This window comes from Camelus bactrianus, chromosome 3 (assembly GCF_048773025.1).
Source record: "Camelus bactrianus isolate YW-2024 breed Bactrian camel chromosome 3, ASM4877302v1, whole genome shotgun sequence".
NCBI lineage: Eukaryota > Metazoa > Chordata > Mammalia > Artiodactyla > Camelidae > Camelus > Camelus bactrianus.
In genome coordinates this window covers 27,394,969-27,408,715 of record NC_133541.1, presented here as the reverse complement: position 1 = coordinate 27,408,715, position 13,747 = coordinate 27,394,969, and the positions used below count along the sequence as shown (strand labels likewise).

The window sequence follows — 13,747 nt, the reverse complement described above, 5'->3', positions numbered from 1 at the left end:
CAGAAATTGAATAAAAATGACATGGTTTTAAGTCAAACGTGTTAGGTGGTACCTAAATTTCAAAGATTTTCAGATAAAGCCATGGGAACACGAAAACAAGTTAGAAATGACAGCGCTAATATGAAGTCAGCCAAGTCAGCAAAACCAATTTGGAAAAATCATCTAAATCAAACTGAAAATCGGATAGTTCCAATGAACATTTTTTTCCCTTAAATCCTTATAGCACCAGATACCCTCTTAAGTCAACTTATATAGTTTCAAAACTAAGTCAATTTTGCTTCCTCAACTTTTTAGTTATCTGTTATTGTCACACCACCACAGACTACAGAGAAAATTGATTAGATAATTAAAAGTAAAACACATATAACAAGTTTCAGAAAGAACAGTATGCTGTTTGATTTTGCTTTATTCTCCCAAAGAAAAGTTAGTACCCTAAAATAAGTTTGCTACCATGCAATTAGCCCTATTTACTGTCATTTTCGTTCAGTTTTTAAAACTAAAAAGTTTAGTTTCAACAAATGATACAAGAAAAGTTCAAAAAGTAAGAGAAAAAAAGCTCACCATTTTCTGTTTTTGTTCCTACCAACAATTAAATCATTAAAAATAATTACATTCCTTCTTAAGAACATAACTTTCCAAAACACAGATTAAAATGTCATGCAAAAACTGAGTTCTAAAGGCAATTAATATTTCTTACAATTAACATTGTAAGAAATTACAATTTTATATGTTTTTTGCAAAACTTTCATAGGATTCAGGAATTTGGGGTAGGTTAATATTATTAAGAGCAGCTGAATAATATTGCTCTCTTCATTTGATATGCATATATCTTTCACAAGAGGTTACAAGAGGAGATACATCCTGGAACACCCAGAGTTATTTCCTGAATTCCACACTAGCAAAGAGAAAAAGAACAAGCAACACTTTATATCATCTTTAATGCTGATGATTTGCTAGTTTAAAACCAAAATAAAATCCAGTTCTCTAGCCAATAAAATGGAGACTTCTAGCAATCTCTTTGTTTGCATCTGTCATTTATGCATTTAGCAAACCTGTAATACAACGATTACTAAATATAGTCTTTTTTTCCAGTAACTTTATTAAAAAGAGCCATCATGATAGACAGGAAATACAGCTCTTCAGTATGTTGCTTAGCATAGGAACACAAGTAACTAGAAATGGTTCTATCACATAATGAGCAAGATCATACTTAAAAATGAGCTCCACCCAACATCAAGAAGTTTTGTTTTATAATCACCGAAAAGAAACTGTAAGGATTGTAAACCAACCTAGAATATTTAACTACAAAATTAAATCATAAAGTATGCTTTGGTTTGGATAGTCAAATATGCATCTGATGCCGTAAAGACATCAAAGTCATAAATTACTAATTTCAATCACTGATTCATTAGTCTCAAAATTTTCAAGAGATTTTGTACATAATATTCACCAAATAATCAAGAACTTGCAGAAACTTACTTTGATTATAATTTTTTATAAAGCACACAAAAAGCCCATATACTCATAGAACAAGTATCTTTAAACTCCATGCTAATACACTGGACAAAAGGGAACACTTAACTGTAATTAACAACAAAAGATCCTTGATTCTTAAGGTTTGCTATTTAACATTAACTTAAAATTCTTTCCTAATTTTCTTTTTTTACTTGAAAAGAAAAAAAGAGATGGTAGGATTAGAAACCATGTGAAAAATCTGGTTGCATAATAAACATACACACATAGTTTTCTTAAATATACTGATTCGAAATAATTCTATAGCAGTTAACCTTGTCTGGGCAGAAAAAAAGGTGAAGATGCAAAACTATATTAACATAATTTGTGGAAAATGCATGTAACAGAGAAATGTTAATGTTCATTTCTGTAAACAAGCACAGATAAAATCACTTAGTACACAAAAGTGAGAGACCTGTGATATAGAATGACCAAATCTCAGTTGTTTTAGATAAAAAAATGAAACTAAGAACTTAACTCCTGAGAGATCAGCATTAGTAATAAAAACATAATTGAGGAGAAACATAAAAAAATTATAAAATTTGAGGAGAAAAGAGTAACTATAAAGAACTTTTTTGACATTTTAATTACATATTTGCCCAGAGTACGAAGTGGTAGTAATGAGACTATTTTACCTTTATCTTGAACTTCTTTTGAAAAGCGCTCCCTTTCAATAGCTGATTCTCTCTCTATTCGCTCAATTTCAGCCAATGCATCCAATTCCACTTCATCATATATAGGTCCCTGTTGTGATACCTGTTGCTGATTCTGTACCACAGAAGTCTGGGGCTGTTTTGTAGCAACTGAAGTGTTCTGTTGTAAAACAGGCACTTGATTTGCTGGAAGGAATGCTGTTTGTTCTTGCTGCGACAAACACTGAGCAGCATTTAGTGGGCGGTTTACATCCTGTGGAGTAATGGGTGTTTTTGAAGACTGTCCCGGGTACTGCACATTAAAAGGAATATCATTTTCTGAAACATTGCTATTTTCCATACCAGAAAGCATATCCTCTTGCTGGTCCATGTCTGAAGATCTTACACGAGAAAGTCTTAATGTAAGTTTAGTAGAGTCCTTGGATGGAGAGCTAATGATATCATACATTGCAGCTTTCTCACTCTGATCTTTTTCATCCTTGCCTAATTTCATTTTCTTTTGCTTCTTTTGTTTTCTTTCTGGAGAATCTAACAAGATGTCTGGTGGAACATCTCGAGGTGATGAACAAGGTAGAGACTGAGACTGTAGGATTAAAGGTGGTCTTGATCCTAGAAAAACAATTCAATAGGAATGAACATTTGTGCTAGTTTTATATTTTCATACAATGTGATAGGAGTATCAAACAAGTGACAGTACAGCAATGCTAGAAAAAATATTAAGAAATTATCTAATCCAAGCCACTTATTTACAAAATATGAAAAGAAAGCTTAAAGACTTGTCCCCAGTGGTCTTTTAGCTTGCTGGTTGATGATCCAGGTTTGAATTGAAGCATGAGTATTCCACCTTCCAGATCAGTATTATTTGTGTTTTTTTGCCTAAAATATACAGTGAGAGAGCTCATTGTTTCTAAAGATTCAACACAAATATTTTCGGCATGATGATCTCTATTCTTTCACCTGTTAAGAATAAGTCTGTCAAATTTAAAAAAATTACAAATTAATCCTACAGACTATACTCACATGAATAATTACTGATAAAAGAAAAAGAAAGTGGGAAAAATTACAATGATCTGAGCCTTCACTTCAGAAGCTGGTGGTAAAATATTGATTTAGACCTTTGTGGTCTTCTCTTTCTCCCTCCACTTAACATCATTCACACACTCTTCAGCTTGCTAATTCTCCTTTTATTAGAAAAGTATGCAAGCCCAACAAATTTTAAGGCTCAATAAAATATCTTCAGCCCAGATCCCATTAAATCAACAAATGTTATACAAGGAGGTGTTAAAAATAAGCTAAATAAGTGGGAAAATGTTTCCTAGTTAAGAAAATTCATGTTAACTAACAATGTTAATCAACAAGGAAGTTAATATGGAAAAATAGCATTGATATGCTTTAGAAATAAATGTATAATTATATCTGAATAATATAAACATTTCTTGTCAATAAGACTATTTATAAAAAGTTTAAAAACCCACAGGAAATCATAAAAATCAGTCAAGATGAAAGTGCTTTAAAGGAAGAACTTAAACCTAGCTTTGACTTAAATTAATGTTTCAGTGTTTAAATATATGAATATAAGTGATTGTTCCATGATACATAAATTAGTACTTTCAATTAGCAATGCCAATACATTTAAAGTGTGATATATAATTTGAGACCATATCTATTGGATTAAGTGTGATAAAGATGCTACTGAAACAATTAAATACAGATGTTAATTTGAAGTTAGAGCAATAGACAGTTATTTTTTTTAGATGGAGCTTATATTGGATGTTAAAAAGAAATGGAACTAACATTTTTGGACCATTTATTTTGTCAGCTGTGCAAAATGCTTTGTACATCAATTCATCTAACTGATTTACAACACACTTAACGAGAATTATCATCACTATTTTGCAGAAAGGAAAATGAAACTCATAGAGGTGAAGAAAATTTCCCAATGTTATTATATGGTTAGCAAACCAAAATTTTAACCCGATTTGTCTAATGTCTGAATTATAATACATCATATAGTCTTTGTACTTAATATTTATGTGGCATATTATATATATTTTAGAACAAACTTCAAATTCCAACAATTTATCTAAAAATCAAATTAGATTAGCTGGATGTATTCAGCCTTCAAAACTAGTTGGAAAACAACCTCATGAACACAAGTAGAGGCTTCTGATAAGTGATGTATTGTAAGGTTATTTGTTCTAAAGTTTTTTTCAATCTAAAGTTACCTATCCATCCATCCATCCTCAAGAGTTAGAAGAAAAGTGGACTGGTTATCTAGATCAACAGGCTATCCCATTATTACTCCTCCCTGGCAGTCTGAATGATTTCTCACCTTGATAATACTTGTGAGATATGTATCTACCTTTGACACCTAACCTACAAATATAGTTACTCTGGAAGTTCCCCCTCCTTCAGAAGCTGAGTTACTTTTATCCCTGAAAATTCAGAATTATAGGATTAGAATGGCTCATAATTCTAATTATTCAGTTAGAATGGCTCATAGAAGTTCAACTTTCACCTCTTGAAAAACATCCTCAATCAAAGAGCTGGAAGATAATCAATGAAAAAAAAATCTTTACAATGAGAGGCAGACCAGTCTATAGTTTAGAAGGCTGTACTTAGAAATTCTCAAGGATAGACAAAATTTATTATCAGCTATACTGCAATTAATTACAAGCCAATTCTTTAAAGTACATACAATATTCTCTTCTAATCAACTCTGATGATTCAAATGATCAGATTTTATGTATTTTTAAAAACAGCTTAAACCTGGACTTAAATTCACAACTTTGTCGCTCTGTTATACACAGACCATACAAGGGTCTTTGGGAATTTGATGATAAACAACAGCTTGGGAGATGAGGGGAGGGTCCACAGATGATCACCTATTTAACTTAGAACTTGAAGAATTGAGATTAATGAGCAGAAATGAAAGCAGATGTAAGAGATTTGGTGAAGTAATTAACATTTTGATAAGAAGTGAGAGAAGATTTTAACTGGAGCCAAAGACATTGATATGGGAGTTCTGTTCACAAAAGTAACCAATACTGTTACCAAAACTAAGTAAAATAACCAAGGGAAAAAAGTACAATGGAAGATTAAAAGGCTAATGATAGAAATCCTGAGAAATGAGAGAGCAGAGGGAAGACCTAATGAAGGAAGAAAAATGAAAGGAGGAGGAGGAAAACATGGATTCAATAAGAAATAAGTTTTCTGGGAGGGGTGGAGGATAGGGAAAGCTGATCAATAATTTCAAATATTTAAGAAATATTAAAAAGGTTGTGGTTTGAAAAGACCAATGGATTTGTCTGTAAGAATGATACTGTACATATATGAAAACACTTTCAATAAGTACAATATTGTTTTTTCCTACAATAAATGAAAAACAATAGAGAATAATTTTTTGTAACTGCAGTAAGAAGTCTGAGTTCTTTACTCAAGCTGAAATATGCAACATTAAAGAAAATTTTAGGTGCAATACCTTTTGGAGTTCCATCACTTCCAGCAGGGGAACATACTGGCTGTGGAGATCTCAAGGGAAAAGATGCAGCATTCCTCATTGTTGAAGAATCTCCATCCTAAGAATAGAGGATAACATTTACATCTTGAATGACAAAAGAGGCTTTATAGAAATCTTAAAGAGAACCAATAAAAGACATAAATTACTGACAGGTAAAGTGTTGGTATTCAAAAGCATAATTCTTCTGCACTTTCCTGTTTTCTTCGTGGTATATCTTAGAAGAATTGAAATTGTATCCAAAAGAATCAACAGCCTAAGCATGGCAATGAATAAGAAAACTGGTGTTACTAATATGCTCCATTTTTGTTTGCCATTTTCTACAAAAGGAGCTCTGAACACCCTACCAGGCTGTAAACGTAAAGGTCTTTTGAGGGCAGAGTCCAATGTCACCTCTGTTAGACTTAGATACATGTAACTTACGTGGTAACATCACCAAATTAATAACAAGACAAATTTCCAGTATGTGGAATATTTCAATAGCATTAAAGCAACATTAAATTTCAGGGGGAAAAAGTTCTGTACAAGTCTCGAGGGAAAAAGAGCTAAGTACTAATAAATACAGACTCATTATTTAAGAGAACATGTTTGTATGAGCAAATATTTAAAAATGAATTATATTTCATTAAGGACCTAAACCTCTAAGACCAGAGGTTGGCATACTTTCTCTGTAAAGAGACAAATAATTCTTGTAATACAAATAACCCTATGAAGGGTCGCACACAATTTCTGTCGCCTAAGGTTCCTTGTTGTTCTTTTAAACTCTTTACAAATGGGAAAATCATTCTTTGTGTGTCAGACTACTGGCCACTTTACCAGTCTTGCTCTAGATTAAGCTCTGTGGGAACAGGAATCATATTGTTCATAGCTAGATTCTCAGATCTAGTATAATCCTCGACAGATGATAGATATCCTTTAAATTGTGGAACTGAAATACTAGGTTATGAGACAAATATTAGAACTATTTTATTACCTTAATGATAACTAATATATTACATACGTCACTACTTAGCCTGTGCACCATGTGTAGGTAGTCGTCACTTGAGCCATGTCTAGGATTATCAGCATGATGATTAGCAGAATTGCCAGACAATGAACCAGAAACTTTATCATGTATGTTTCTCAAACCACCTGCAACAATGGGACTTGATACCGATGCTGAAATTAATAAGAATTAAAAAAAAAGCGCTTTATAAAAATAAAATTCTTAGAGGACAATAATAATAATTGTTCATAAGTAATATTTTAACATACAGAAATTACAAACAATAATATAATGATCTGACTATCCAGGGCTTGACCAAATCTTAACACTATGCCACATGTCATTCAGATCTATTGTTGAGAAGAAATAAGACATTAGATATTATAGAAGCTCTCCATATATCTCATATTCCTCTCCTCTATTTCCTTCCTCTTATTGCCTAAAAGTAACCCCTGTGTTGAATTTAGAGTTCATTCTACCTATGAATGTCTTTATACCTTTGCTATAAATGAATATATTCCTAAATAACACACAACACTGTTTTGTATGTTATAACTTTATACAAATGGTATATGCGTAAATCCTTCTATAACTTGCTTTTTATTTTTTAGTTCAATATCATGTTGAAATTTATTAATTTCTATATATGTAGTTTTAAGTTCATTTACTTTAAATAAGTAATCACATGTATTCTGCTATATAATATACACAATTTATCCATCTTACGTTAGTAGTTCAGACTGCTTAAATATTTTTGCTGTCATAAACAATGCTGTAAAGTATATTCTTGTAAATGACTTTTTTTTTACAAATGTGTCTAGGAATGAAACTGCTGGATAGTCCCATTTTTAAACTAAATATTACTAAATATTAATAAATATCTCCCCTACTTATAAGGGAGATATATTTTGAACTATGGAGGGAGGTATCTGTATTTTAAATTAAAATAGATATTGTCAAACTGCTCTCTAAAATGCTTGTACCAATTTACAGCCCTATGAAAACGATACAAAGTTCAAACTTCTCAGGATACTTAAAATGTTCACTAATCTGATAGATATAAAATTTTATTTCAATTTAATTTTGATTTCCATCTCTTTAACTGTGAACCAGGTTGACCATATTTTCATATATATATTTCTATACCCGATTTTCTTTTCTTTTTCAGTAAATTGCCTGCTTAATTCTTCAGTCTATTTTTGTCTATTCTTCAGTCTATTTCAGTCTATTTTTGTCTTATTCTTATCAATCTCCATGAGATCGTGATATATTTAAATTAATATTTTGTAATAAATTTTGAAATGTTTTCCCCTAAATTTACTTACCTTTATTTATTTTCTCTCCTCTTACACAGAAACTTATAATAATCTATTTTTTCCCCATTTCTAGAATCCAGGCCTACTTAGAAATAAGCTGTTCTCAACCCTAAGATTACCAAAATTTACCTCATGTTTTCTTCTAATTTTATGATTTAAAGTACAAACATGTAAATGGTTTATCAATCTAGAACATTTTGCTCCAGATAATCTAAGAATCCTACTAAAATTTCAAAATGCCTAATAACCAATCCAGCATGATTTATTTAAACAAACCACATTACATACTGATTCAAAATACCATCTTTAGAATGATAAAATCGGAAAATGACCATTTTCCAATGACAAGTGTGAAAACTGATGAATGAGAGTCATTACTGGATGCTAAACTCTTTAGGGTAAAGATTAATAGGAGACAGAATATTTATATAATCTCAAATTATCACCCTACAGATTACTCACTAATTACAAAGGAAAAATTATGTACTTGCATAATGAAGACATGAAGTGGTCACCACCTTGACATCACTAATAATAAACCCACTTGCCATTTATATGCTTTCTGATATGTTACAATAAAAAGTATACAACATTACTTATTTAGTACCGTTGCCAAAAATAGATAACTAGATGCTAACAAAGCCTTTAAAAATAACTTCCAGTCTTTAAGGAAAAAAAAAAAAAACTTCCAGGTAGTAGGAAATACAGGGACTATATGAACAAATTAAACAACACAAAGAGAAAAGCATGAAATCAAGAATATGGGCTACTCTACAACAAAAGTAGCACAGACTCAAAAAAAAAAAAAACCAAAAATTACTGTCATGGAGAAAGCGTATGGGATTCAGATTAAATATCGTTTTCAGATTAAAAGAGTCAAAAGAGATGAAAAAACCAAATGCAATGTGTGAGAAACTAGATTAGATCATGCATGGAAAAGAAGATAAAGGTTATAAAGACGTATTTGGGGCAACTGATGAAAACTGAAAGTAGGATGGATATAAATGATACTACAGAATTGTTCTTGATTTTTTTAAAATCAAGTAAAATATTATACTTGATGTTCATAAAGGAGAACTGATTTCTTAGCAGATGTATTTAAGGAAAGAGAGGTAGGATGCCTGTTGGTGAAGTGGTTCATTGTGCTATTCTTTCAACTTTTCTGCATGGTTAAAATTTTTACAGTGTAAGACATCTGCCTTATTTCTGGAACCTTCTCAGTCCCATTTATCTATCCATTTGTTCTTATCACATGAAATTTTCTTAGTTATAATAACTTTAATATCTGTGCAGGGCTAACTGTTATTCTTTTCAGTCTCTCAAGTATCTGAGAATTTCCAAGAAATGACTCATTATTGAATAGGCCCTCAAACTATATTCTTTTATGACTTCAACTAAAAAAAAAAAAAGCTGGGTTTATCTTGTTATAAAATAATGGCAGTATTTAGAGTAAAAACTTATGGTTTTTCCTATACATATTTATGTGTATGCAGACTTTCCTTATGAAACAAATATGTCCTTTCACTATTTTTCCCCTGATTAATTACATTTAAAATGTTTCCCATAACTTCAGTGTGCCAGAATAGAATACTAATATTTCACAAGTATTAAGAGCTCATATACATACATACTTTATGTTCAGCCCTTACACTAAATCTATAATTTTGGAGCTACTTATTTCAAATGTACGATTTGCCTACAAGTTCTTCCTGGAGTTACTGTATGAAATAGGTTCAATCTAGTATTTCATTATCTAGCTTTGGGAAACTAGAAGTTGTCTGTTTTATTAGGTGACACTAAGTTAAAAGCTTGTAAGATAAAAAGTTTATAAATGAAGGATGTTTGACTCCTTGTATAATTAAAAAATAAGAATACAAATAGTAACTAGTGAATAACTGTGACTGTTAAAAATTTGCTGTTAATTATGGGGGACAGACACAGATATCTGTTATATTATCTTTTGTACTTTTCAAAATTTCTCAAAAAATTATGTATAAATTTATACTAATAAATTATTTAGTAACCACGACATATATCCCAAGGCAGAATGATCTTAAAAAGACATCATATTATTAGCATGACTTCAAATGAGAAGTAGTAATCTAATTTCAAAAAATCTTGCATGTAAGATTATTAATTTTCCTCTACTAGTACTGTATCTACCTTTTAGTAAAATTCTCACACTATATATATTTACTAATTAAAACATAATTCTTCTTTGGTTTAAGTGCTACTGTAAGAAAAAAGCCCAATTAAAAAAGCAGTTCCTAATATCATTAACAAGATACACTGAGTTGTTTAATAACCTAATCCAGAGTCAAATCACACTGACTCTTTTACCTCCCAAATGATGAATTTCTAAATTATGAATTTAACGTTTTTAATGATATAAGCTCTATCTTAAAAGAAATGTTTGTTGACAAGTAAGTATACAGTATAGTCTTCGTGTTTTAAATTTTGTAAAGAGAAAAACAAAAGAATTTGCTTAAAACTACAGGCATTTCCTGCAAATAAACAACCATCTTTCTTACCTTGCTGCATCTGTGGATGTGTTGTATAACTTGAAGGATGGGAATATGGCATGTATCCTGCAGGGCTTTGTGGGGCATATGGACTAGGCACTGGGCTATTTTGTTGTGGCATAAATCTGTTCCCAGAGCTTGTCTGTGGTGGCACAAACCGGCTAAAATCCAAAATCCAAACAAACAATATCAGGAAATGAAATAAATATGATATTCCTTGAAATTTCACTGTCAAAAAATTCTCCAAACTCTAATTTGTATAAAATCTAGGCAAACAGAAAAATTTTGAAAAATGAATAATATACAAACATCATTCACAATTCAAAATCTAAGAGTCATACTAAGCAGTTTGAAAAAACTGGGGTAATTCGTTTACTTACATAAAAGTATCCATTTGCTTGAGGTACATAAAGCCATCCTCTCTAGATGCTACTCCAGGAATTTTCTTATTTCTCTCAAACATACTGGTTATTTCAACACATTCTTTTATCTTTATGAAATTAAGTTACTAAGATGGTAGCTATTTCAATCAGTAAATAAGAGCATTTCCACATATAACATTTTAAGGCAAATATTTTATGTGAGTTACTATTTAAGGCTAAGCATTTCAACTTTTTAACGACATATAATTTATCATTATCTAAATGTAGTATACAGTGTATATTCCCAAGAATATTCGTCACAGAAAATAATACTTAATAAAATGATACACACATATTACCTGGAGGGGCTATGTGAGATAGTGGTTTGTTGATAATTGGAAGATGCAGGACTACTGTGCATGGAATTCTGAGAAAGTTTATACTGAGACATCATCATTCCTAAACAACACACAAAAATGGTTATTAACATGTTATTTTCCTCTAAGGGTAAATCATTCTTTAAATCGTTTAAATCATTATTCTTTCACAAACATTGAAAAGTTCTTTGTGCTTTTCTTTTTGATCAGTATGTTCATTCTGAAGAACAAAATACAGAAACTATAAATTTCAAGTACAATTTTACCAAAACATTCTTTTAGCATATAACTAATCCTGGACCAGAGATAGATTTAATTTTTAAAAAACTTTTACTTGTTTATTTAAGGTCCTATCGTTAACCTCAGAATAGAAAAGAACTTTTAGAAGTAGCTTTATGTAACCCCTTACCAAATTTACACACTTCTGTCTACAACAGGCCTTTGGGTGTTTTTTCCATTACATGGAATACTTTATTATATAGATCTCCCATCCTTTGGAGCTTAATTTTACAACACTATTTATTTCACTGTGATTCAGATCCAGGATTTAAAAAGTACTTCACTTAGGGACCCAAAGTTTGAGGTACTGAAATTACCATCTGAAAAGTCTTTTAACACAAACAGTGTTCCTATTCTTTCTTCCACAGTAATTCTTTGCCATAAAAATGGGGATTAAATGAATATTTGATAAATGAATGAAAATGTGAGGATAGCCTTTAGATTCTCACATTTCTTTTGAAGCTAGACGTTGTTCCTTCAACTGTGACATAAGTGGTATTTTGTTACATAGGAGATGCAGAAAAATTCAGTTACTTAGACATTCTAAAATCAAAGAAAAAAACCTGTGATTAACTTTGACTTTTCTTATGTATAGCCAATCTTTTGGGGAGCTTCAAGCATCGTGTTATCTTCACAAATTTCATTTCCTTCTGCTGATATGAAAAGTGTCTTTCACCAGAAACATTCAAAAAGAGGCTACATGTCCATTTGCCAGGAACTACAGAAAAGCTTCTAGTTCTATGACAGTGCCTAAATGCAACAAGGGCTCAAAACCACCTCAAAGTCTACCGCTAACAGCATGCTTTCTTTTATATGTAGTCTAAATTTTAACTGAGGAATTTACTCTTCCAACTCAACCTCAGTACTAATTAATATATTCTATGGCTTAATAACTTAATTAGCATAACTATTGTTGCCTTTGTTTTGGGAGCAAGAAAGGGAAGAGTTATGGGAGTTAAAAAATATTTTCCCCTGAATTAACAGCCATCACTGTGACAAGCTGGAATTACTAGTTTGGAAGCAATGGCTGTACAAATAAAAGGGACAAATGAAATTCTAACAGTCCTTTCTGATTATCTCAAAGTTCCTAAGAACTATGAACAAAGTGATTTATTTGCATATTATTAAATTTTCTCCATATGTGTGACTCAGTTACATTTAGCAACAAAGAATCACTTTTTAAATTTTAAAGCCAAATATCAACAGGAAAATGCTTATAAAAAAGTCACAACATGCAATGAATCAATTGATTTTTAAATGGTAGTTTATGTTTTTACCGAGTAGGAGATGGAGAAATCAACGTTTCAGACTAAAAAATAAGCATATATAGGATAAAACACAAAGTATGTGACCGAAAAAAAAGTTTTTTATTAGCATGATTACCTAAATTCAATATGTAAAAAAATAAGTTACAAAAATGTGGTATAAATACCTTGGAAGACTTCCTTTATTCAATCTTTTACTTACTCAAATTATCCTATACTTAATGCTGTTATCCTATTACAGGTATACCTCAGAGATATTGCAAATTTGGTTCCAGACCACCACAACAAAGCAAATATTGCAATAAAAGGAGTTACACAATTTTTTTGTGGTTTCCCAGTGCATATAAAAGTTATGTTTACACTATGCTGTAGTTTACTAAGTGTGCAACAGCACTGTGTCTAAAAAAACCCCCAACAATGTACATGCCTTAATTTAAAAATATTTTATTGCTAAAAAATGCTAACCATCATTTGAGCCTTCAGTGAGGTTGTAATCTTTTTGCTAGTGGAGGGTCTTGCCTCAATGTTGGTGGCTGATGATTGATCAAGATGGTGGCTGCTGAAGGTTGAGGTGGCTGTAGCAATTTCTTAAAATAAGACAACAGTGATTTGCTGCACTGATTGACTCTTCCTTTCATGAATGATATCTCTGAAGCAAGCAATACTGTTTGATAGCATTCTACTCATAATACAACTTCCTTCAACACTGGAATCAATTCTCTCAAACCCCGCTGCTGCTTTATCAACTAAGTTTTATACAATATTCTAAATCCTTTGATGCAGTTTTAACAATCTTCACACCATCTTCACCAGTAGACTCTATCTCAAGAAACCATCTTTGCTCATTAGTAAGAAGCAACTCCTCATACGTTAAAGTGAGCTTGCAGCAATTAAGTTACATCTTCAGGCTCCACTTTGAATTCTAGTTCTCTTACTATTTCCACCATATCTGCAGTTAC

General features: G+C 31.3%; 1 protein-coding gene across 5 annotated transcripts in view; it reads right to left on the bottom strand.

The window, feature by feature from the left end:
- NIPBL (NIPBL cohesin loading factor) overlaps positions 1 to 13,747 on the bottom strand; it is a 175,427-nt gene that overhangs the window by 84,558 nt on the left and 77,122 nt on the right. For all 5 annotated transcript variants that reach the window (XM_074357167.1, XM_074357180.1, XM_074357187.1 and 2 more), the window contains 5 exons: positions 11,227 to 11,326; positions 10,515 to 10,666; positions 6,683 to 6,840; positions 5,647 to 5,743; positions 2,148 to 2,774 (listed from right to left, as the gene is read on the bottom strand). In XM_074357167.1, coding sequence (XP_074213268.1) covers positions 2,148 to 2,774; positions 5,647 to 5,743; positions 6,683 to 6,840; positions 10,515 to 10,666; positions 11,227 to 11,326 — 1,134 coding nt within the window. The remainder of the gene's footprint in view (positions 1 to 2,147; positions 2,775 to 5,646; positions 5,744 to 6,682; positions 6,841 to 10,514; positions 10,667 to 11,226; positions 11,327 to 13,747) is intronic.